The sequence below is a fragment of the Setaria viridis genome, chromosome 4, assembly GCF_005286985.2.
Source record: "Setaria viridis chromosome 4, Setaria_viridis_v4.0, whole genome shotgun sequence".
In the NCBI taxonomy this organism is placed as follows: domain Eukaryota; kingdom Viridiplantae; phylum Streptophyta; class Magnoliopsida; order Poales; family Poaceae; genus Setaria; species Setaria viridis.
Genome location: NC_048266.2, coordinates 38,843,140 through 38,866,799, shown reverse-complemented (window position 1 = coordinate 38,866,799; position 23,660 = coordinate 38,843,140). Strand labels below are relative to the sequence as shown.

At 50.1% G+C, this 23,660-nt stretch overlaps 4 protein-coding genes across 7 annotated transcripts; 2 read left to right on the top strand and 2 right to left on the bottom strand.

Moving 5' to 3' along the window:
- Window positions 1-2,559: 2,559 nt before the first annotated feature.
- On the bottom strand, window positions 2,560-5,992 carry LOC117854087 (uncharacterized). The gene is made up of 6 exons (XM_034736368.2): window positions 4,811-5,992; window positions 4,508-4,696; window positions 4,229-4,381; window positions 3,789-3,926; window positions 3,533-3,660; window positions 2,560-2,817 (listed from the first exon to the last, which is right to left on the bottom strand). The coding sequence occupies exons 1-5, from the start codon at window positions 5,535-5,537 to the stop codon at window positions 3,545-3,547; spliced, it is 1,323 nt and encodes a 440-aa protein (XP_034592259.1). The 5' UTR covers window positions 5,538-5,992; the 3' UTR covers window positions 2,560-2,817; window positions 3,533-3,544.
- Window positions 5,993-8,745: 2,753 nt separating this feature from the next.
- Window positions 8,746-10,059, top strand: LOC117852995 (uncharacterized). The gene has a single exon (XM_034735335.2). It carries the CDS (start codon window positions 8,948-8,950, stop codon window positions 9,812-9,814), a length of 867 nt encoding a protein of 288 aa, XP_034591226.1. The 5' UTR covers window positions 8,746-8,947; the 3' UTR covers window positions 9,815-10,059.
- A 274-nt stretch (window positions 10,060-10,333) lies between these two features.
- LOC117852994 (uncharacterized) lies at window positions 10,334-14,290 on the bottom strand. 4 transcript variants are annotated; one of them, XM_034735333.2, is made up of 7 exons: window positions 13,028-14,290; window positions 12,207-12,359; window positions 12,016-12,087; window positions 11,662-11,764; window positions 11,432-11,568; window positions 10,786-10,947; window positions 10,334-10,705 (listed from the first exon to the last, which is right to left on the bottom strand). In XM_034735333.2, the coding sequence occupies exons 1-5, from the start codon at window positions 14,168-14,170 to the stop codon at window positions 11,558-11,560; spliced, it is 1,482 nt and encodes a 493-aa protein (XP_034591224.1). In that variant the 5' UTR covers window positions 14,171-14,290; the 3' UTR covers window positions 10,334-10,705; window positions 10,786-10,947; window positions 11,432-11,557. The 4 variants fall into 4 exon arrangements, with proteins under 4 accessions (XP_034591224.1, XP_034591225.1, XP_034591221.1 ...); XM_034735334.2 differs by having other exon boundaries at window positions 10,786-10,857; XM_034735330.2 differs by having other exon boundaries at window positions 10,786-10,976; window positions 13,028-14,289.
- A 4,360-nt stretch (window positions 14,291-18,650) lies between these two features.
- Window positions 18,651-20,346, top strand: LOC117851806 (benzyl alcohol O-benzoyltransferase). The gene has a single exon (XM_034733704.2). The coding sequence runs from the start codon at window positions 18,734-18,736 to the stop codon at window positions 20,072-20,074; it is 1,341 nt and encodes a 446-aa protein (XP_034589595.1). The 5' UTR covers window positions 18,651-18,733; the 3' UTR covers window positions 20,075-20,346.
- The last annotated feature ends 3,314 nt before the right edge of the window (window positions 20,347-23,660 follow it).

Genomic DNA, 23,660 nt, shown 5'->3' with positions numbered 1-23,660 from the left:
GCGTTCGGATTCCTTTGGTTGCTCGCACAGGCCCAAATGCACGTACACTGACCATCCCACTTGGCCCGTTAGTAGAACTGTGTGTACTTAAGGGGGTGTTGGGAACACCCCTATTAAAATTTAACACCTGTCACATCGGATGTTTGGATGCTAATTAAAAGTATTAAACATAAGCTAATTATAAAACTAATTGCACAGATGGAGTATAATTCGCGAGACGAATCTATTAAGCCTAATTAGTCCATGATTTGACAATGTGGTGCTACAGTAACCATTTGCTAATGATGGATTGATTAGGCTTAATAGATTCGTCTCACGAATTAGCACAAGGTTCTGCAATTAGTTTTATAATTAGCTCATGTTTATTCCTCCTAATTAGCATCCGAACATCCGATGTGACACTGTTAAAATTTAGCACCTCGTATCCAAACAGCCCTCACTTGACCTTGGCAGTTGGTCCCTTGAATGAAAAAAATATAAAAAAAAAGTCAGTGTGCACTCTGCTGCAGCAGCTGCAACGATATACGCACTGCAAGTCTGCAAAAGTTGCATCTACGGTGACTTGATCGCCGTTGCACTAAGCAGCAGTTAAGCTTTGGGACCCCAGGAAACAACACGCCGCTGAAGAATGAAGAAGAGTCAGCAGCACGGTCGCACGGAGACGAAGGATCTGTCTAGTCTAGAAGGAAAAAGAAGGAAGATACGGTGCGCGGCAGTTGTAATACGACTAGTACTAGTGTACTACCAACCAGAGAGAGAGAGAGAGGTCCGGGCTCCGGACGCGAGCTGAGCGCGCGCTCGCTTGGCGCGACTTGTCTTCCGTTCCGTTCGTCCTCACGCCGCGTACGTGTGAACCATGAATAAAAAAGCCACGCAACCGCCTGCCCCGCCGGCCCGCCGGCCACGGCCAGCCGTGCGCAAGCGCAACGACCACCAGTCTACCACCCGCCCGCCCTCAAGATTGGTTTGTGAATCTGGCTGGCCTGGCTCGCATCCGAGAGCCAGGCCCACCGAGACAGGCTCGTCGCATGCAAAGGTGCTATGTTTGGTTGCCTACCCTAGCTGCTTAGAGACGCGGTTTGGTTACTCTAGCTAATTAAACATGGTAAATTATACCGAAAACAAGAATGGCATCCAGGGATTTAACATCCCTCTAACTACAAGGACAAGAATCGTGTGCAAATCGAAATTCATGGAAGAATTAATTAGCTTTTTACCTTTTAGCAGAGCGGATAAAAAATCAACTGACTATAACCCTACACAGTGAAAACGAGAGGGGTGACAAAGCTACGGCAGTAGATCTATACTAAAAACCGCAAGATGCAACAAATTTTTCAAGTAATAGCAAGAGGCAATCTGACTAGAAAAATAGATGGGAAACACATGCCTCATTACCCTGTGCAACCATGCAAGGCAATCTGGAATCCAAGCCTCCTCTTGTGCGGAAAAATGTAAATCAATGCAAAGTAGAGACGAATAGTAGATGAGGAGGGCGGTGAATCGAAGCAAATCAAAAGCCCTCTCTCGTGGATCGGAAAGGAGGGGAACATGAAGAGCAGAGGAGAGGAAGACTGGAGAGAGGTTTCTTGGTGAGCCAGTCAACTGAGAGAGGATAAGATTGAAGGAAGAGGAGAGCGGTGAGATTAATGCAGACTATTGGCGCTAACAAGGTGGTGACCCAAATAAACTCCCACGCTAATACGCCGTGCACGCGTGGTGCCAAAAATCTAGGCGTCCAAAGCACTTGCACCGAGCGAGCCTGCCTCGTCGGAAACGCTCATTTTTCTCGTATGTGCGGAGTTAGGCTGGGGAGTCCTTTTTGCACGAGACGAGCCAGGCCCGAGAGGTCGTCCAGCTAACCAATCAACAGAGTCACCCAACAAGCTGCGGACCGCTTGTCCGCATCCCCGCGTCATCCGCGGCGTCACCCAGAGGCACCCACGGACCCACCCTTCTCATAGTCAAAAAACGAGAATGCGAACCTGAAATCGACGGCTTCAGACCGCAACCAAACACAACCAGGGCCCTCGGAATTCTTGCAGGGTCGAACAATTCTCCCATCGATCCCCTCCTCTCGCGGTCAAAAATAGACCCCGGACCCTGAATTCGACAGCTCAAACAATCCTTTCAGAAATCAGAAAAATTCAGAATTGCTCCATGGTCCAGCAATGACATGGTCTGTCCTGTATCATTTATAGCAAAGGGCCTGTTCTTCTGCTAAGCTGATGCTGACATCATGACCTGCAACTGCACGGAGCCACAGCAGATTCTGGAAGCTTTTCCCTTCCAACCAGAAAGAGCAGCAGGAGTACTTGTCAAAGGGGTGGCCCTATTATGAGCCGCACCTGTGTTCATCGATGACAAAATGAAAAGCAGAAGATTAAATGGCCACAAATCTTGGTTTACAAGCTCGACTTGCTAACGAACGTAAGCTCCGCCGGCGATTAATGCGCCTCCCTCCTTTTCCTCGAATAATAAAGATGATGATGAAGGAAGACACTGGTGAATGATGATGGGATGGAAGACCTGCTTCATTTATATATAAGTGCAAAAAAAAAAGAACAAATAGGAAGCTTCTATTTGTACAACCTTCAGGAAATACATTACATGGGAGGGGCCTATATATGTGTTATGGTGCAAATGGCACAATGAAAAAAATATACATATGGAAGCACACTGCAAAAGATTGAAACAGCCGCAGCCACTCTACAAAATGGAGCCGACAGAAAACACAGCCTCTACTGAAAGACTATTGTAGATGGGATTTGCTTATTTTTCGCCATCATTGGTCATCCGAAGAAGCCTTGTCTCAACAGCCTATTCAGCACAAAAGGAGATACTGTCAACTCCCCAATAAAGAAGGAAACCTCACTAGTATAATCGAAACACATAAATAAAGGAAGAAGGCCATGTGATACTTATGTTCAGTATCTTTTTCATATCTTTCTGTATCCAAATCCAACAACCGCAATGGCTAGGTTTTTCTTTTTTATATTGAAGGAAAAAAACTGCAATCTGCAACATGGTCGATTGACATGCCAAGTTTTCAAAGAATGACCAGGGAAAATAGGGTGATAGGCTAAGTTTTGCTCTAGAGTTACATGCATAAGGAAAAGATAGAAAATCTGTGTGCATTACATATTTCTACTCTGTACCAAACAAAATGGTGAATAATGGACAATAGAAGGCTGACAGCTCTTAAGGGACATAGACATGCAGAAGTTCTCCGCTTTCCATGTTACCAACATTAATTTAGCGATTGACTGAAATATAAGCTATTTTTAAACGAGTGATGGACTCAGTCAAGAGGAACTTTGCTAGCTGTAGTAAACAAATTACAATACAAAATTTTAACCGGGCGAGGTCGTGATCGTGAATGAGGGTGAACTCAGTCCAAAAGGGCCTAGCAAGGTTAAATTTAAAACCACCTAGCTTTGGCTTGATGGCCATTAAAATTGAAGAATGTTTTCTTAAGTTATCATTAATTGACCCATGATTCCTAAAGAATAGTGAATCAGTGAGTGCAAATTACCTTCCTCATCTATCACCCTTTTCTCTTACAGTGTTCACCACACTTGTGGTAGGGGTTGGATGCGTTGGCACAATCAGGATTAATTTCTCTTTCTACTTCTTTAGAAACAGCCTTGCCTTTTTTCTTGTCTGAAAATAAACAGATAAATTGCAAAGCATAAATATATCAACCAGAGAGAGTCCATTGACCCTTACAGCAATGCTGTGTATCCCATGTGCACGCTGCTTGCAGTTTCAGGGAGACCAAAAGAACACACCTGACTTGGTTGCACTTGTCTGCGTTGTTTCAATCAAATGATCAAAGCAATACTGGGCACACATATGGAATGGATTGGACGCATTAGGGCACCTCGGATCAACCTTCCAATTTGGAATCACGGTAACATCCTTTCCCCCTGCAACCACAACCAATATGGTTACAGCAATGCAAATTTAAAATAACAGAAGGAAACCCGCAGGTAACATATTTATATAGAATGCAAGCAAATACAGACATAATTCCCTGATTCCCTATAAAATGAAACGACAACATATAAAATCTCTAACAGTTGATGAATTTATTGGATGAGAACCACCAAACTTGTCAAACAGTTGGCAGGAGGACTAATATCACAATTCGTCACACCAATTCAATGCCATGAACTAAGCACATGAACTCCACATCAATAAGTAAGCACATCAATATGCAATGCCCTACCTTTCTTTCGCGGGGACTGCATTTTGGTCCCCTTGTGCTGCTCCACCTGCTGCATCTTGGCACCACAATGCTCACCACATTCATGGAACGGATTGCCGGCATTGGGACACTTCGGATCCACCTTCCTACTTCCAGCCGACTTCACGCTACCCTCTGACGCAACCAACAACCAAAGACACGGAAATTTATTAGTGCAATTGCCAATAAGCTCCTCCTCCAGCTGGCCAAGACGTCAGCTCGTAGGAGACAGGCTAACACTAAGGATGATGAAGCAATAACCTTCGGACGACGACGAGGAGCGGCGGGAGTGGCGAGAGAAGAGGGATAATGGCGACTTGGCGCCCTCCGACGAGCGGCCAGCCTCAGCCATCTTGGCAAGGCAATGGTCGGTACAGACGTGGAATGGGTTGGGCGCGTTGGGGCACCGGGGATCCACCTTCTTGCCGTCGCCATCAGAACCTTCGCGCACTGCGATGACACGCAAAAGGATGGGAATTTTTTCCAGAAACGAGTAAAGATGGAAGTTTGCCTGCGGAGTTGCCGCGGCGAACGCCGGCGTTGCAGAAAGAAAGAGGCGCTTACGAAAGACGTAGAGGGGGAGGCCGCCGGAGCCGCCGCCCTTGTCGCGGCGGCGCGGCCTGGGGTGCAGCCCGCCAGGGTCGCTGTGCGTGCTCCCGTCATGACTCTGTGCCGGCGGCGGATGCTTTGCCGCGGCTCTGGGGGGCGGGACGGGGCAGTACTCGGCGCAGCGGTGGAACGGGTTGACGGCGTTGGGGCAGTCCGGGTTGACCACCTGCCACTGCCTCTCTCCTCCGGCCTCCTCGTCCTTCGCCGGCGGCCGCGCGCTCCTCCTCGCCCCGCCCACCTCCGGAGACTCTTCGACGCTCTTGCCTGCCTCATCCGAATCATCGGCGGCCGTAATCTCGCATTCCTCCTCGTCGCGGTGCGCGGTCCCGTTATGCACCGCGTGGCGCGGCCCCGGTGGCGGTGGCGACTTGGCCGCCGCTCGTGGGGGCGGGACGGGGCAGTACTCCGCGCAGGTGTGGAAGCGGTTGGATGCGTTGGGGCAGTCCGGGTTCACCGCCCGCTCCTCCTCCGAGCCGTCGGCGGCGGCAGCGGGGACAACCCGCTTCCCGCCGTCCCCGTTCCTGGTCCCGTTCTGCGCCGGCCGGGGACGAGGCGGGGACGGCTTGGGCGCGGCCCTCGGGGCCGGGACGGGGCAGTACTCGGCGCAGCGGTGGAAGGGGTTGGCGGCGTTGGGGCAGTCCGGGTTGACCCCCTGCGCCTGCACCCCTCCTCCGGCGTCCATCACCGGCGGTCGCGCGCTCTTCCCTCCTGGCTCCTCCTCCTCCGGGTCAGCGGCAGGCAGAGCCAGCAAACCTGACCGGAGAGAGTCTAGGTTGACTCGCAAGCTCGCGAGAATCCGCAGAGACTCTTGTACTCCACGGGGGAGATGCCGCGCCACACACGGAACGGAAGAAAGAAAGATCGATGGGGGGTGGGGGGTTGGGTGGTGGAGAAATCGGAACGGGAGGTCCGCGGTGGTGCCTGCTGGATAATTGAGGTGGGCGAGCGGGGAAATGGAACGGAAGCGAAGGAAGGGGAAGGGGTCCAAGTTCCAAGTCGTAGCGGCGGGCGATTAGTGGCCGCCGGAGGAAGAAGAGGAAGGGGGCGGGTCGGTCCAATCTGATGGATGGATGCCAAGCTCCGCGCGTGCGTCCATTTCCAAGTTCCAACCTCCCCTGCTTTTTCGACTTTTCGCCGTGTCGCCTTGCGTTTGTACCCGCTAATGTACACATTGACTAACGCATGCAAACATATTAAAAAAAAGATGATTTTGTTGGCTTTTGATTGATCCAGAAATTTGGACTTGAGCTTCCTGCTTAATGACTTCAGAAACAGGGTTCGGGAAACTTCTAATACAGCTTCAACTATAAGCTCCCCTGCCCCATTGAGATTATGGTTCTCACCATCATCTAGAATGAGGGATTAAGGGTGCTTTCATTCCTTTCTCTCCTCCAACATCGTGGTACTACGAAAGTGTGGACTCGCGCCATAGTGGGAGAGATCGAGAGAAGGAATCAGAAAAGTCGCCGAAAGCGAAACGTGGAGAAGATAGCATGCCGGGTCCAAGAGCAGGCCATGGGCAGGACAGACACTCACTCCCAGTCACGTGGCAACGTACTCCCTCCGTATAGGAAAAAGAAGTTATTTTGGACAAGATTTGGATCAAACATTAGGAATACAAATCATGAATAATTTTTAAATTGTTAAGTTTGGAAATATGAAAGCCATATAAATAGATTTGTCTTGAAAAATACTTTCATAAAAATATACATATATCACTTTTGGATAAATATTTTTATAAAAATAAGGAGTTAAAGTAATACTTTGGAGATCGTGTCGCTGTTCAAAACGACTTCCTTTTCGGGAGTACGCTTGGGCACGAGTGCTAATCGCGCGCACACGGCTTAAATGACACCACATGCTATTTTCAAGATAAAAAAGGACACCACATGCGCGCGCGAAAAATACAGTTACCTTTTCCACCTCAACAGCGACGTGCATGAGACTGGACTACCGGAGGCTTCTGAGGGGAATCTGTTTGGTGGCGGTAACATTGCCATCTGCCCATTTGGGCTACCACCACCTGCAAACAGGGAGTGATCAGCAGTCATGGCTCGCAGCGTTTGCTTCTGCTTGCCGCGCTGTAACTCGGACAGCCGATCGCACTGGATTGACCTGTTGTTGCCATTTGTTTCTGTCGTCCTGTCCAGCTGCCGGGATGAGGCATCCTCAACTGGTCCTGCGTTATGCCTGGGCCGCTGTTTGCCGAGCCCTACGTTACGTACAGAGGTCCCATTATCATTTATCAATCTTTTCCTCTCTCGCATAAATGGGACGAAGCCTACTTAGAAAGGCACGAGAGCAATCAAAGCAGAGCGCCACCAGAGCGAGGGCGGCATTGCAATCAGAAGACGAAACAACAAACCAAACCGGTTGTTGACAGACAAACAGAAGAAAATGACAAGTAGCTAGGCGCAGTGTCCATCTCATCTGACCATCTAGATGCAAAGCAGAGCTTGTACATCTTCAGCAACACAATGGAAGATTAGGGATAACGACAATTGACGGAGGACAGATTTTATGATCCGCATGTGATTGAGGAACAAACAAATGACGACTGCCTTTTTAGATCTCAAACAAAAAAAACTGTACGCCTACGGACGGGAGATTCTGCGATTGTGGTACTCGGTCATCGTCGCTACAAGCAGAGTGAAGCCAGCGAGGGCGGCAGCGCCTGCGTAGCCAACTCTTCGCAGGTCATCGATACCTCTTGTGTGCTCCTCATCCAAGCTACGCCTTGCAGCTCTAGCACATTTTTTCTCCTCCATCTTATCAGTAGCTTCTTCGGCCTGAAAACGATTTCGCAAAGATTTAAACAATGATGTACTGTACTATTAGAAAGTAAATTAAAGACACCTCGAGATCATATGGGGTAGGACGGGTGAAGCGAACCTGAGATAGGGTGGTCATGGACCGAGATGCCGGCGGCGCCGCCGGAACACGACGGGGCAGGAGGAGGAGGGGGCCGGGAATCCGTCGGAGCAGACACCGCAGCGCAATGCTGGACATTGTTGATCGACCTGTGCAGCTGCAGCAGCAGCAACACGCGATCGGCCAAGCCTTGCACAATGGCACTCGGCGACTCCAACTCCAACCGCTTGCCGCGGCGAGAACGCAATGCAACCGTAGCTACAACGGACAGGAAAAGGACGATGTGTTTGTTTGATGCAAGTCTGTCGTGGACAGGAACGGACACGAAACGGCTTTATGGGCTCGTAAAAAAGCACTCTCCGTCTCACGTCCGCCGGCACGGAGCCCATTATAGCAATATTAAAATGAAGAAACTGGGCCAAAGCCTACTTAGAAAGCCTTTATGGGCCTTCACGAAGTTCATCTCCTTGGGCCTGTCCTCGTAACTTTTCCGAGCAAACGGTCCAACCCATTCTCACCTTCGACGGCAACGGCACACGAAGCGAAAGCGTGCTCCTCCAATCCAGACGCTGAATCGTGAGTGCGACTTGATGGCCGGATCGAAGCAACGGCTTTCCCCCGTCAGAAGCTGCCCCTTGCAATATCTACGCCCGGACGCCATCAGTCCATCACACTGCCATTATTCACTTTATTACCGCCCAGCCCTGAGCCCCGCTGGACATTCACGGTCAGATAAAAACCGTATCGCCGATCTCCATCCACGTCCCCGTCGTCGATCCTGCCTACAAGCAGAAGCAGGCAAGGGTCCACGGTGACCGGAGTCCCGTCACGGCCGAACCAGCCCAGCCTGTTCTACGGCCACGGTCAGCCGGCACACCGGAGAAGCCGCGCGGCGCCCCGCGACTGGCCGACCCGGATGGGTTCCCCGCGTCCACGCCGCCGCAACGGTCAAAAGCGCAGGCGCCCGATGCTGGCCCACGCGGACCCCACCCCACCAGGCTTCGCCGCCACACCACCACGCGCCGGACGTGACAAGAAAGAAACGGCAGCTCCGCTCCCCTCGCTCTCCCAGCTACCAGTCCCAGCCACTGACCTCACCCGCGCCGCACACCCGCGCCGCACTTCACACTAGCTCACTCTCTTCCTTCCCCCCTTCCCTCTCATCTCGGCCTCGGCCTCCCAATCCCCGGCGCTGCCTCCACGCAACCGGCGCCGCCCGCCATGGCCTACTCGGGCGGCGGCAAGATGTCGGCCGTGGACGCCATCCTCGCGGAGGCGGCGGACCTGATCGCGCTCGAGCAGATCGCCAAGCTAAACACCGCTCACGTCGCCGACGACTCCGCCCTCCCCTCCAGCCTCGAGTCCCGCTTCCGCAAGCTCAAGTCCCTCCCCGCCGCCCCCTCCGCTGCCGCACCCGTCAGGACCCTCGGCCGCAGCGTCACCGCGCCGCACCCCACCCTGCCCGACCCGCCGCGACCGCGCCCTCCACATGAGCAGCCGGCTGCGCCGGCCCCGGCGGCCCAAGACGAGCGTCCACCGGGAGACGCGGCGGCGGCGGAGGCGGCCGAGAAGAAGGGCGACTCCTCGCCGCCACTGCCGCAGCAGCAGGCGCGTCCATCGGCCACCGTCCCCGCGGCTCACGGCGACGACGACGAGGAGGACCTGGAGAGGCTGTTCGGGTCAGGACGGCGGGGCCGGCCGACGCTGCGGGAGCGGAACAGGGGGCGGGACGGCGGCGGCGGCGGTTCTCCCTCGCCACCGCCGCCGCGCCAGGCGTGCTGCTTCGGGTTCTCCCCCAGGAAGCCCCTGCAGAGGACGCCGACAAAGGGCAAGAAGGTCCACGGATCAGGAGACGGCGACGTCCTCGGCGTCGACGCCGGCGAGTGGGGCGACGAGAACAGGAGGATGGTCACCGAGCTCAAGGAGCAGCAGCGCAAGCTCAAGAAGGCGCTCGAGGAGCAGGTGAAGGTCAGCAGGGAGACCGCCAAGATGGCCAGCTGGGTCAAGCAGGCGTCCGCGCGCATGACGCATACAGCGGCCATTGACGACCTGCTCAGTGACTGCGAGGACGATGAGGAGCTCAAGTGACCAAATCCCCATTGCTTTGCCTGCCTGTCTTCTCTGTCAGTAGTTTCACTGCCTTGATCACAAATCTATCAAATGCTTATCGTACTATATAGCAGAGTTAGCATGTGAGTTGAGGTTTCAGGGAAGATGAAAATAAGTTGTTTTTCTTTGTGTGTGTTAGATGGAGGAAGAAGTATCAAATTATATCAGTATGTAAGGAGGCCTCAGGTGATATTATAAGAAAGAAGAACCTACTACTGTGAAAATGTCTGCTCATCTGTTCTTTCCTTTTAAATTCTGTGTAAACTTATAAACCATTGCCCTGCACCATGAAGCCTAGAAAAAAATGCAATAATGACAGTGCACTATTGGGTCCAAAAGTTAATTCAGTAACCAAAATAGCATCAACTAAAGGCAATTCCAATAGTTACCTAAATCCATAAATAGTGATGCCTGAGTCGTAATTGATTCATCCTGCTTTTAATTTACAGTCTGTTAATAAGTATTAAATTTAAGCAGCATAGTATATAGCAGAGAAAAGACACAAAATAAACAGTTGGTATTTTGATTAGTGAATATATTGGCCTGGACGCCACATCATGGCTGATTACGTAAGCTAACCTTGCAGTTGGCTGAATCTAGTCACAAAGTCGAAAATCAGCACACCTAATATTTTTCTACAGTTCTTTGTCGCAACAAGTTCCTAAGGTATGACTCAGAATGAAAGCAATGTAAGGAACTTCAACATTATAGATGCACCTCATCTCCACAGATGTCTATATCCTTCTCGCTACTAATGATTCTTTCACTTTCTGCCTCCTCCTTTCTTTATGCCTGATAGCGCTACTTAGACCATAAATCCTGACTGGCATTTGCACTCAAGTTCAAAGACATAAATCATACCAGTATATCCTGTGTTGTGACAGAAAACTGAATGTAAGTGATGCCTGATTAACCGCTTAAGCGCAAACTGGCGCCAGTAAACCCCATACCTTTTGCACCTTTCTGTCAAACATGACATTAGGAGTCTTGGACACAGAGAGTTGTGCTGTCAACATCCCAATCTTTGCAGGCAAAGTATTTCCCAGCATTGGAGAAAATACCAGTGAGCGATCGTCTGGATGTATTGGAACTTATCAACACAATCAACATAACTGATATGTTGAAGGTAAATTAGGCGTGCCTTAAAAGTTGAAAGTAAATTAGGTGCGCCTTCAAAGTTCAAAGTTGAAATGCAGATGGACATATGGCAAAGCAATGCTTACATATACATAGTTACACCATAGAAATTGATGGCCAAACTTCCATAATCTCACAAAAATGTTGCTTCCAGCAAATTTTTTTCATCAAATTCAGCAGTAGATATATTAGTTGATGCAATTTTGTTGGATTATCATTAGTTGATGAAACTGATAGCACTAATTAATATCCCTACTTGATGGATTAGTTACTTGGAACAATATTTACAATTTTGTTAGATTATGAGCAGTAGATAAAACTGATAATACGAACTGAAATACCTACTTGGAACAGCTTAATTCAAAGATAGAATCCATCTTATAGTGTTTTCAGAACACGCAAGCTTGATATGCGATAGTATGTCAATATACGAATTAATGTGTAATAGTAATCACTTACCTTGTGTTTGCTTTCAATTGATTTCTCAATCATGCATGTGTAAGCAATAAGGGAGATGGTGCCCCTGACATTACAAACATTTGACACCTGGGCCTGGGCCATTTTAGAATAGGAAGGCTTCCAATTTCAATAGATACCTGTCAAAGCATTTACATACATCATCAGTTCATCACTCAACCACTGCGTCATCCTTAAAGTGCAACAAGTCAGCTGCAAAATGAAATACTCACATCCTCTTTGTTCCAATATAACAGAGGCATCATGTAACATTTCCCGGGCTTTTCTGTCTGGAGTGCATCCATCACGTTCCATGTCCTTGTATACTTCAGATACCTATTGAAGCCAAGATCAGAATAATTTCAACCTTTTCAGATTAATCAAGTACATAGAATCCTGTCATTCTTCACAAGTTCAATAGCATTGGATAATCCGTTCTACATCCTAATCAAGAAAAACGAATTTTTCAAAGGCCATACTCGAGCTGAAAACAAGGCATTTCATAATTGTTACTAACAATTGAGGTTGTATGCAGATTACCACAATGGCTCTTTTTAGTTAACAAAAATAGAGATAGAGTGGCAGACCTTTTCAAATTTCTTTGCTCTCATGAATGTTTTCATAAGTGTAGTGTATGTCACAACATCTGGGCTCATACCCTAACAAAAAAGAACAAGTAATCAGGAGTGGAAAGAAAGCAAAACACCATAAAACTGGAAACAATAACCAACAAAAAAAAACCCCTCGATTTCATCTCATTTCAGGATAATGTACATACACTATCCTTGATATGCTGGAATACAGCCAGTGCCTCTAAATGCCTTCCAGCAGTGCCAAAAGCGTTGATTAACAAATTCAGCATAACAAGGTTTGGCTCAAATCCTTCTTCCTCCATTAACTGAAGTACATTTACAGTTTGTTCACACAACCCCTGAAAAGAGATAGGGAACACCTTGAGTAAGCAGGCAACATGATTCACACAGACTGAAAGGTGCACAGGACATGCAGATGTCGATGTTCTACAGACGAATTAACCTTTTTTCCTTAAGGAAAAGATAAATGCAGAAAATAGTTGAAGATTATACAGCATTGACATACAGCAGTAAGCCAAGCTGATGACTTACACTCAACAAAATCCCAATGTTAAATCTCAAATTTACTACATTTTGAATCCTGGTTCAGCTATGGTGCTAAAACAGATGCAGCCTACATCAGGTATTGCATTGAACAGGTCGATGTTGGAGATCCAGTGGTAATATTTACAGAATATTGTATTTCCACCCAGAAATGGTCTATCTTATCCTAAAAATTAACAAAATTGTGAGTCCACATATCCTAATAACAGGTAAACAAAGATGCTGGGGATCCAGTGAAATTACTAAAAGATCATTTTTCTAAACCTGGAAATGCCCCATCCTATTATCACAAATAACAGAATGGTGAGTCATTATTAAGTTCACAGCATTACTGAATCATGCTTACATGCAGTATTAAGCAGCAACCAAAGACATTTGCAACTCTATTCAGTTTCAAGAGGGGAGAAAACTATCATACCACAAGGAAAAATTGATTTAATCCACGTTCACTAGTTACACTGACCTGTTGAGCATAAGCATTGGCGAGGACACAAAAGATGCGAGCCGAAAGCTGCGTATTTTCAGCTTTCAGAGCAGCTATACACTCACGCGCATCACGGAAATAGCCGTACTGCCCATAAATGTCAACCAATACAGCATACACTGCGCCACTCTCCTTGAAACCTCGATTCTTCATGCCGTCAAAGAGCTTCTTGATCTCACCCCACTTCCCCTGTTCCCCCAACCGGCCAATGATCATAACAAAAATCTTCGGGTCCGGGTACCTCCCTTCCTCCTGCATTGCGGTCAAGAATCGCAGAGCACGTTTCATGTTCCCAACCCGACAATGCCATCGAATCAGAGCATTCCAAGTTGAAATGTCCGGTTTGATCCCTTCTGCACGCATTTTGTCGAACACCCTGCGTGCGTCCGCCAACTGCCCATACTTGCCGAAAGTATCGATTAAACTATTGTAAATCTTAACATCGAGCTCCACCCCGACCTCCTGCATCTCCATAACGAGGTCGATGGCCTTCTTCCACATGCCATTGTCCCGGTAAAGCCGCACCAGCATGCTGTAGCCGGCGGTGTCGAGCCGTATCCCCCGGCGCCTCATCTCGCCCAGAACCCACCACGAGTCCTCGAGCCGGCCCGCGCGCGCGTACGCGTCCAGCAGGAGCACGTAGGTGCGCCGGTTCCGCGCGACGCCGTCGTCGGCCATCTGGAGGAGGAGGCGGTCGGCGAGGCGGAGGTGCGCCCTGGCGAGCAGCCCCTCGAGGAGCGCGTTGTAGTGCGCGGCGCCCGGGCGCGGGCCGAGGCGGCGCATCTCGAGCAGGAGCGCCTCGGCCTCGAGCGTGCGCCCCGCGCGGGCCAGCGCGCGGATAAGGCGCGCGTACGCCGCCGCGCTCGGGCGCGCCCCGGCCGCCTCCATGTCGGCGAGGAGCCCGAGGGAGAGGGGAAGGTCGGAGCCGGCGTGGGACTGGATGTCGCGGTCGTAGGACTCCCACGGCCGCTCCTGGTGCTGGTGCCGGTCCCACGCGGCGGCGGAGCAGCAGCAGGCCACCGCGCTGGCGACGCGGCGGCGGTACCCGGGAGTTGTATGCGAGAAGGGCGGGAGCTGGAAAGGCGGTGGCAGATGGCGGCGGACGAGGCAGTGGGCGTCCATGGAGCGGAGCGCGCGCTCACTCGCTGTGGTTGGGATTCGCCGGAGGTGGAATGGAAGCGGAAGAGAACTGAAGGGCCGGTGTCCGGTGGGGGAGTGGGAAACGAGAGCTGCAAACCAACTCCGTAGACGTAGTTTTGAAAATACGCTACTCAACTGGGTAGGCGTATCCCATGCTGTTGAAGGCTTGAAGCCTTGCTTTGTGTGGAAATGCTGAAGCCAAGGCAAGCTGCCGATGGCCACGCCTGCGTGTACGATGACGTGGATCCGACGCCATGCTTTCGCAGCAGCATTGAACGATTGGTAGGTCGCTGGAATCCTCCAAATGGTCAAATTTTACACCACACAAACCCACCAACCAAGATACTCCTACTTGTTACTGATTGCCGTCCCATTATTTTTCACAAACCGTAACGACCTAGAAAAGAAGGTGTTTGACGAATCGTGACCAGAGAACCTGCTGCATGCAGCAGCATCAGCCGCCACATCATCATCGGGGGAAAAAAAAGACGGACGCAACACGTTCACCGATTCACGATGACGCAGAGCCGACGCTATATTATAGCGAGCAGCCCAGCTAGGAAACAAAAACAAAACCCTGTGTGATGAGTAGGTTAGACGAGTGATTCTGATGACTCAAATGTCCAAATGACACGACGAATTGCCACCAACCAAGGTACTTGTTACTTGCTTTTTTCAAAGAACTTCACCATCAATCAAATTAGACAGACGTATGTGTGTCATTTCTAAGTAATAATTGGACGTGCCATGAAAAGGAAAGACTTGGCATCGTACTCCTACAAAGTCAGTAGTCAGTACAAGTGCCCTTTTCGCAAACGTGCGTTGTACAGGTCACTTATTTGTCGTCGGAAGTACAACTTCCCAACGGTTTCTCTCATTCGGAAAAGTTCAAATTAGAAGGGGGAAAAACAAATGAGCTGCGCGTGTGCATGCAGCGAGAGGACTGCAGGCCCTGCCAATGTCTTGCTTAATTACTTGGAACATGCATGTGCCCGTTCTATGTCGTTACTGGAAAAAGTACTGCTAGTTGCTATCAAGCGGCTTAGCTCACTTCCAGTGTTGAAATGATCTTTGCATCGCGCATGCACTGTAAGAGTTCAGAATTTACAGGGCACCTTCCAGTGTTGCTATGAATTGGGATATTACTCCCTCCGTTTCAAATTACAATTTATCTTAATTTTTCTAAATATATAACTTTTGCTATGTATCTAGACATAAATAACAAAAGATATGTATTTAAAAATACCAAAACAAAGAGTAATTTGGGACGGAGGGAGTACGTGTGTACATGTGTATCGGTCAATGGCTTTAGCTCACTCAACCGACCCCCCCTCCAGTACTTTGGTCATCGTTTTGCTTTGTGCTTTGTATCAGCGACCAACCCACCTTCCCAATATGGAGAAAGATGTGGCAGCCGCAGTTCTCCGCACGGCCACCATTAAGCAAGGCCTAATTTAATCATCTCACTCAACTAATCCGACGGCGGGACTCTTGCAGTGCGGTGTCAGAATTCAGAACTCCATGTCCACAGCTGCCTTGCCCCCCCCCCCCCCCCCCCCCCCCCCCCCCCCCTCCAAGTCCTTAACGCAACATGCCACGGATACGGTGCTCTCTGCCGCCGTTTTGAACGTTTTGGATGCGTGGCACCTACTAGTACATTACATTTTGAATGCTGTGGGGTTGGACGTGGGTTTGATACTCTGGTTAGGCGCAATGACTCCAATCTGTGACACATTCTTTGTATACACACACGCGCACCCATGCGGTAGGTCCATTGATCACTCTACATTGTATAGTAGTAGTACTAGTACATCCTAATAATTCCCACATAGGCCCCAGGTTAGGTGGCAATTTGATGTGCCTTGTCTTGTGCAGTGTAGACAGGTCAAGGCACGCCTAAACCTATCCGCTCGATCGATTGATGAGACCCAGTTTTGATGTGCATTTAGTAACCTGATGCGATCGTGCTTGTAGATCGCTACAGGGCCGGCTAGCTAGATCGAGTGGCTATAGCAGACACGCGTGAACTGCAAAGGTCCAAGGGTGTGCAAAGCAAATAGCGATCCAGGAGTTGGTGCACCAACCCGCCTGCCGGCCATGCTTCCCCAGTTCCCCGGCGGCGGCGGCGGCGGCGGCCCGGCCTGTCGGCTGTCGCTTCGGGCCGGTTGGCTGGCTCGCCGCCGTTGATCTGCTCCCCCGGAATGCATGCGCATTTCATACTCAAACTGTATATTGTTGCTTCGAAAAAAAATGCTGGAACTGTGTAGATATATATATATATATATATCTGTATGTATGTATGTATGTATGGTGATCCGGTAGGCATGCATGCACGATATATAATGCTACAGGTAAAGACTAAGTGACGAAACCAGCGTTATCCCATCACATCAGGTCGACGGGTACGGTGCGAGCAAGGAGGGACGGGCACGTGTACGAGCTAGCTACTCCTGCGTCGTTTCATCGGGAGGGTTTGAAGGTATTGGTGCAACCACTAAGCTTATCCTATAACACCTGCTTTTGAATTCGAGCGCATGCATGGCCGTTATCGGTAATATATATATCGGGCTTGCTAGCGCCCGGACGTCTGGCGGGAGCAACTCCCGTCGGACGCATGCATCACCATCCGTTTTAAATCTGACGGCTACAGTAGTACCATAATAAATACCACTAATTATCCGACATTCCGTTGCAACATCAAAACAAAATAACTGCAACATCGAAAATTTATGGTTGCAACATGAAAAAGATGCGAAAAAAATAGCTCAATGTAAACATAATATTCGTGAGGAAAAATTCCCACTGCTACATTGAACACATGTTTCATGCAACATTTCCAAAAAATCATCATATATTGAGTTGGGGGTTGAGCTCGTACGGGAAGAAATATTGCAACATGAAAAATTGACAAATGAAACAACAAAAGCCAACTATTGCAACATTGAAACATCTCAGAAAATCAATCGTGCAACATCAGACGATACGTTCATCCGCAACACCCGTGCGCATCTACAGCGCTTGCAACATCCAAGAATCTCTACTACAACATCGTGAGATACCTATTGCAACATGACTGCCGCCCGATCCTTCCCCGCTTGGATCTCGCCAGGGTCGGGGAGAGGGCCACTGGATCCGGGGGCGTTGGGCGCTCCCGGTTGGTTGAGGACGCCGGAGTGGGGGGAGGGGCGCTGCCAGGGTGGGGGATGAGGTTCCTGGAGTGGAGGAGCGCGCCGCCATCGGGGTGGATGAGAAGGACGCCGTGGTGGGGGAGCGCGCCGCCGTCGGGGTGGGGGACGAGGCCACCGGGTGCGGGATGAGCTGCCGGGGTTGGGGAGCGTGCCGCTGCCGGGATGGATGAGGAATACGTCGGGACGGAAGGTTGAAGAAGAAAAAGGATGAGGACCGTCCGGACGTCCTGTATATATAGAGAGAGGGCCTATTTAGTTCCCTCCAAAATCCCAACTTTGGCACTACGCAAAAAGAAGATTCCCCATCATATCAAACTTGCGGTACATGCATGGAGTACTAAATGTAGACGAAATCAAAAACTAATTGCACAGTTTTGTTGTACTTTGCGAGACGAATCTTTTAAGTCTAATTAGTCAGTGTTTGGACAATAATTTACAAATACAAACGAAATGCTACAGTTGCGAATTTATAGCATAATTTCAACTTTGGCACTCCTAAATTAGGAACTAAACAAGGCGATAGTAGTAACAAGCTAGCGTTAAAGCAGCTTCGGTACGTTAATTCACACACACTGCTGCCCGTGGTCTGACTGACGGGCTTGACTTACCACTCCCTATTGCCTCGCGTCGTTTCGGTCGACTCACCCCGCAATGACGCGTCGCCACCGCCGCGTTTGAGCCCACTACGGCGACGTCGCAGGGAAACAGCGACCGCACAACGATCTCTCTTCCTCCGCACTGCGCTGCGAATCCGACGATCATCCCTGCCATGCGCGCACCCCCGGTCAAAAAGGCCTCCGATTTTGCGTATCTGAACTGAACTGACCGAGAGCTACCGCCTCAGTTCATCATCATTATTCAGCGCTCGCCACCAAACCCCACTGCTGGAAACGACTTGAGTGCACCAGTGAGAAAACGGCATCCTTGCATTACATCTCGTTCAGAATTATTTGACCATGGAAAAAAGGTGATTCAAGAACGCAATGTGAAACGAGAAAAGCTTAGCCACGGCATGTGAATCATGTTACTCTCGCTGACTGCGTAGGACCTGCCGGGTTTTTGTGTTGTGTGCGTCTCTCTGTGGCCAAACCCAGAACCACTTTTGTGCCCTCCCTGCCCTGCTGCCCGCTGCAAGAATTTCCAGGCACCGTACCTACTGGCGCCCAGCCACCTGCGCCCTGACTTTGCTGACCAAGCATCAGCGCCACCATGGCAGATGGCACCAACCCCCGGCTCGGCTCCGTTGCCTTCCCGCGCTACTATAAAACGAACCAAACCTCCCAACCCACTCCACCGCGCCACGAACGAACACCAGAGCTCGCACTTGCAGTTGCATTTGATCGATCAGTAAGCAACAATGGCGTCGTTGCTTCCGGCGTTCACGGTGCGGCGCGGGGAGCCGGTGCTGGTGTCGCCGGCGGAGCCGACGCCGCGGGAGACGAAGCCGCTGTCGGACATCGACGACGGGGAGGGCATGCGGTTCTACAGCTCGGGCATCCACCTGTACCGCGCTAACCCAGCCAAGGCCGGGCAGGACCCGGCGCGGGTCATCCGGGACGCGCTGGCCAGGGCGCTCGTCCCCTACTACCCGCTCGCGGGGCGGCTCCGCGAGGAGGGAGGGAGGAAGCTCGTGGTCGACTGCGCCGCGCAGGGCGTCATGTTCGCGGAGGCCGACGCCGACCTCACCGCCGACGACTTCGGGGACGTGCAGAGCCCGCCGTTCCCGTGCTTCGAGCGCTTCATCCTCGAGAGCACCAGCATCGCCGGCGTCGAGCCCGTCGTCGACCGGCCCCTGCTCTACATCCAGGTGACGCGGCTCAGGTGCGGCGGCTTCATCTTCGGGCAGCGGTTCTGCCACTGCGTCGTGGACGCGCCGGGCGGGATGCAGTTCGAGAAGGCCGTCTGCGAGCTCGCGTGCGGCGCCGCGGCGCCGTCGGTCGCGCCGGCGTGGGGCAGGGAGTTGTTCATGGCGCGGCGGCCCCCGCGGCCGTCGTACCCGCACCTCGAGTACCGGGAGCCGGCGGGCGGGCCGGACAGGATGCTGTCGACGCCCCCCGCCGACATGGCGCGCGTCCCCTTCTTCTTCGGGACGCGGGAGATCGCGGGGCTGCGCCAGCGCGCGCCGCCGGGCATGCGGTGCTCCCGGTTCGAGCTCGTCGCGGCCTGCATCTGGCGCAGCCGCGCGGCGGCGCTCGGGTACGCGCCCGGCGACGAGGTGCGGCTGTCCTTCATCGTGAACGCGCGCGGCCGCCCCGAGATCCCGCTCCCCGAGGGCTTCTACGGGAACGCGTTCGCCTACTCCGTGGCGGCGACCACCGCCGGGGAGCTCTGCGGGAAGGACCTCGGGTACGCGCTGGAGCTGGTGAAGAAGGCCAAGTCGGCGGTGACGTACGACTACCTGCTGTCGGTGGCGGACCTGATGGTGCTCGAGGGGCGGCCGCTGTTCGCGCTGTCGAGGACGTACATCGTGTCGGACGTGAGCCACGCCGGGTTCAAGAGCGTCGACTTCGGATGGGGGGAGGCCGTCTACGGCGGGCCGGCCAAGGGAGGCGAAGGGCCGCTCCCCGGCGTCACCAACTACTTCTCGCGGGCCAAGAACGGAAAGGGGGAGGAGGGCACCGTGGTGCCCATCTGCCTGCCCAAGGACGCCATGGAGAAGTTCCAGCTCGAGGTCGAAGGACTCACCGCCGAGCTCTAGCGGTACGGTGTGTCAATGGCGTAACACAACTAGTAAAACGTTACGTACACGTACACCATAAATGCGTTCATGAGTCGGGCTCGTCTCGTGGATGATATAGCTGGTGATATATTGCACTGGGCGGTAGATACTATGTTATTCTTATACTCTACACACACACCTGTACTGGACGTGCGCAAGGAAATGTGATCTTGTTTGTGTGAGGTTTAACATGGAACAATCCCATATATGCAAGTGGAGTATCTCTGGATATTCCGAATAGTTTTGAGTAATCCTAAACCATACTGACCAAATAACCACTCTTGTTTACTACCACCTTCATTTTTATTTATATGTCGTTTCTTCAGCGTTAATTAGCCTTCGGTTACCACCACCGACGTCAAATAAACAAAAACGGAGGTACTCTCTCCGTTCCAAATTATATATCATTTTGGCTTTTCTAGATGCATAGATATTATTATGCATCTAGACATGGGGTATATCTAAGTACATAACAAAATCTATAAATCTAATAAATCCAAAACGACCTCGGCCTGTTCGCTTCAGCTTATTCAGCCGGCTTATCAGCCACCAAACAGTGTTTTCCTCTCACAACAAATCAGCCGTTTCAGCTTTTCAGCCGGTTTATAAGCTGAAGCGAATAGATCTTATAGACGGATGGAGTAGTAGTTTATTAAGAAGCTCCGTAGTAGTTGAAGCAAGCCATACATTAGGAGAAGAAAGCTAGGCCCACACGTGAGACGATTGATCATACCACAAGTTGTGTTTTACAAATCACGCCACACACTGCTCTCAAATGAATTAATAACAATAGCCATCATCTACCTTTAGTTTGTGTTCTGGGCAAACTAATCGTAAGCTGCTTGACTTTTGTATGCTAGTATAAGGTACCTGCTACGTACTAGTCGTACATACTACATACCAGTCAGCGATGCAAACAGATTGTCGAATAATTTCAGAAGATCAACTACGTACGCAATCTGTTTGGGTCGAACCGTCGTCGTGGACGAGAAGAGACTCCGACGAGGCCTCACCACGGCACTGTAGGCCTCGTGGTGAATGGGAGGGACGCATCTCTTGTTTGCTGGGTCCTGGCACCATGGGGCCACACGTCGGTGACAAAGTCACCATGGGTGTGACTGCAGACGATCCTGGCCTTAGAAAAAGGGAATATTTCTAAGAATGAATGGCATTAACATGGGAGTTTTAGGATTGCTCCTACAATTTCTACGATAAGAGGGAGAAATATTTTTACATATTTGCCTATTTCGCAGATGTCCAGACTACACGAAATGAGCCGTCTGCTCTCACTAGGCCACCCCACTGCCACCTCATTCTCCCTATGACAACCAGGCCCCACTCATCATCCCTAATCTCCCTCCTTCCCTATCTGTATGCAGCCCCGCCCGAGCTCGAATCGGCACATTTGTTTGTTCCGGAAAACCAACGAACACTGTGTCAATTTTGGTTGTCAACAACACGCCTATATGTAAATGCACATGCTCTCTATTTTCCTGTATTTTTCTAAGCATGAACTCTTTTCTCTCCACTCTTTGTTTGTTTTCTTCCTACCTTGCGGTTGCAACATTTGTATTGTCGCATTTCTATATATGAAGAAACTAGATGGGAGAAGAGCTATAAGCAGGTGATGTATTGACAAGTTTGTGGCAGCAGCTATAATGCTCTCAACTGCCAAGCAATGAAAGTCAAGTTTCTACTTGAGATAGGACAGGAAGCAAAGTAAAGTGATGCAAGCAATCGATGGTCATTATACTTTTGTTTTTCTAGGCATGGTAAACGACTTTTTCCTGGCAGCTAGCTGTCTAGTGCATATATTTTGTGGTGTGGTGAAGAACTGAGCAATATAGTTTAAGTTGATAGAGTCCCCAAATTAAAGGTTGTTCACTGGGCTCTAACCCTGGTGCTCATAGGTCCGTGTAGTTAATTATCGATTTAAAGAGTTTCATACTCTATTATCTTAAAACCTTTTAACGCCTTCTCCTCATGGTTAAGCTTTTTTTTTTGGTGGTGCGATGTATCACACTGTCACTATCACCACGCTTCAAACTTGTGAGTGCTCTAGGATTTGAGCTTAGTTGCATTTAAGAAATAATGACAGGTACAAGCTACAACCCCTTGATGATGAGTGAACGAGCGGTTGGTTGTATTACTGACATTCGATCAGTGCAATTGCATACTTATACACACGAGTGCGTCAATCACAAGTGAACTATCCAAAGTAGATAGACAAGCAGCTATGTGCACTTGGAACAAAAATATTTTAAATTTCACAGAAACATGCCTCAGAATACCTTATAGGTCAATCGAAGTTGTATTTCATGCTCGATGTGCACACAGTTGCAAAAGCTGGTGAACAACAATGCGTGGCGCTCGGTCGTTCGCACAACAAAGTGCACCAGAAGGAGCATCTTTGATGCTGGCTACTGCCGCTCCGGTGCCCTAGGTGGTGGAACCGATCAGGGTGTGGCCGCAACACAAACTCCTTGCTCTGCATCCCTCAACGCTAGCTAAACACTTGAAGCAGGCTCCAGGACCGGAAGAATACCTCATGTTGAGCACACTCTATCGAACTTGATGTGAATATTTTCCCCAATGCCTCCCATCCTTACTGCACAACTCAACTCTTCGCTCTCCCCTCAATCAGATGGTTTCTTTCCTATATTGTCACGTACCAGGCAATTGATTGCCTCATCAGTTAGCGAAGATAGTCTATTTTATTGCGAGATACACAAGATGAACTTTTGTTGCCTGCCTTTTGAGCCATGTTCTCTCTTTCCGTTTGGTCTTCCGTTTTCACGATTGGACGCTAATAACTTACTATGCACACTAATTTCCCACAATAAAAAGGTACTAATATATACTGGCAATTGCTTGCCTTATATATCAGTTAGCTAGGGCTGTCAGTGACGCTGCATATGCTTTTCCACATGCTTCCACTTTTCTCATAATGCATCCAGAGATTGCTTTGTTGCCTGCCTTTTGACCTCTACTCCCTCTTTCTATTTTCACGATTTTGGACAACTTAAATAAGTGAGATGGCACCAGAGATGAGAGAAGGGAAAGGAGGAACGCATGCACGCATTGAATGTGATGGTAGCAACTTGTGTACCTCAATGAGCTAGAAGGCTTGCTGAAGCTCTTAGTGATGGAGGAAAACTAAAGCCTTTCTAGGGTCTTGGACTTTCATGATCCCTCCTTTCTCGAATTCCGCTGGACGAATTTTTTCTCCTTTCAATTCTTTGATCCAATTCTCTCTTAATCCTTCCAATTATTTTTAATAAATGGAATATAAGTCACGGATCACTGGGACTGGTGTCTGGCCTGCCATAGGCTTACAAATTAACCGGCGCCGTGATGGGAGAGACAGGAAAGAAGAGAATCTAGGGACGGAGGAGATAGAAGAAAGCGAAAGTAACTTGCAAATTTTGAAACAAGCCAGGCTAACGAGGTTTTTTATTCCCAGACATTTATGACTTTGGATGTTTTTTCCTCACAGAAAAGACATTTTTTCTACAAATTTTTTGGCCATTTTTTTAAATAAATAAAAAAGAGGGTCTACTGATGG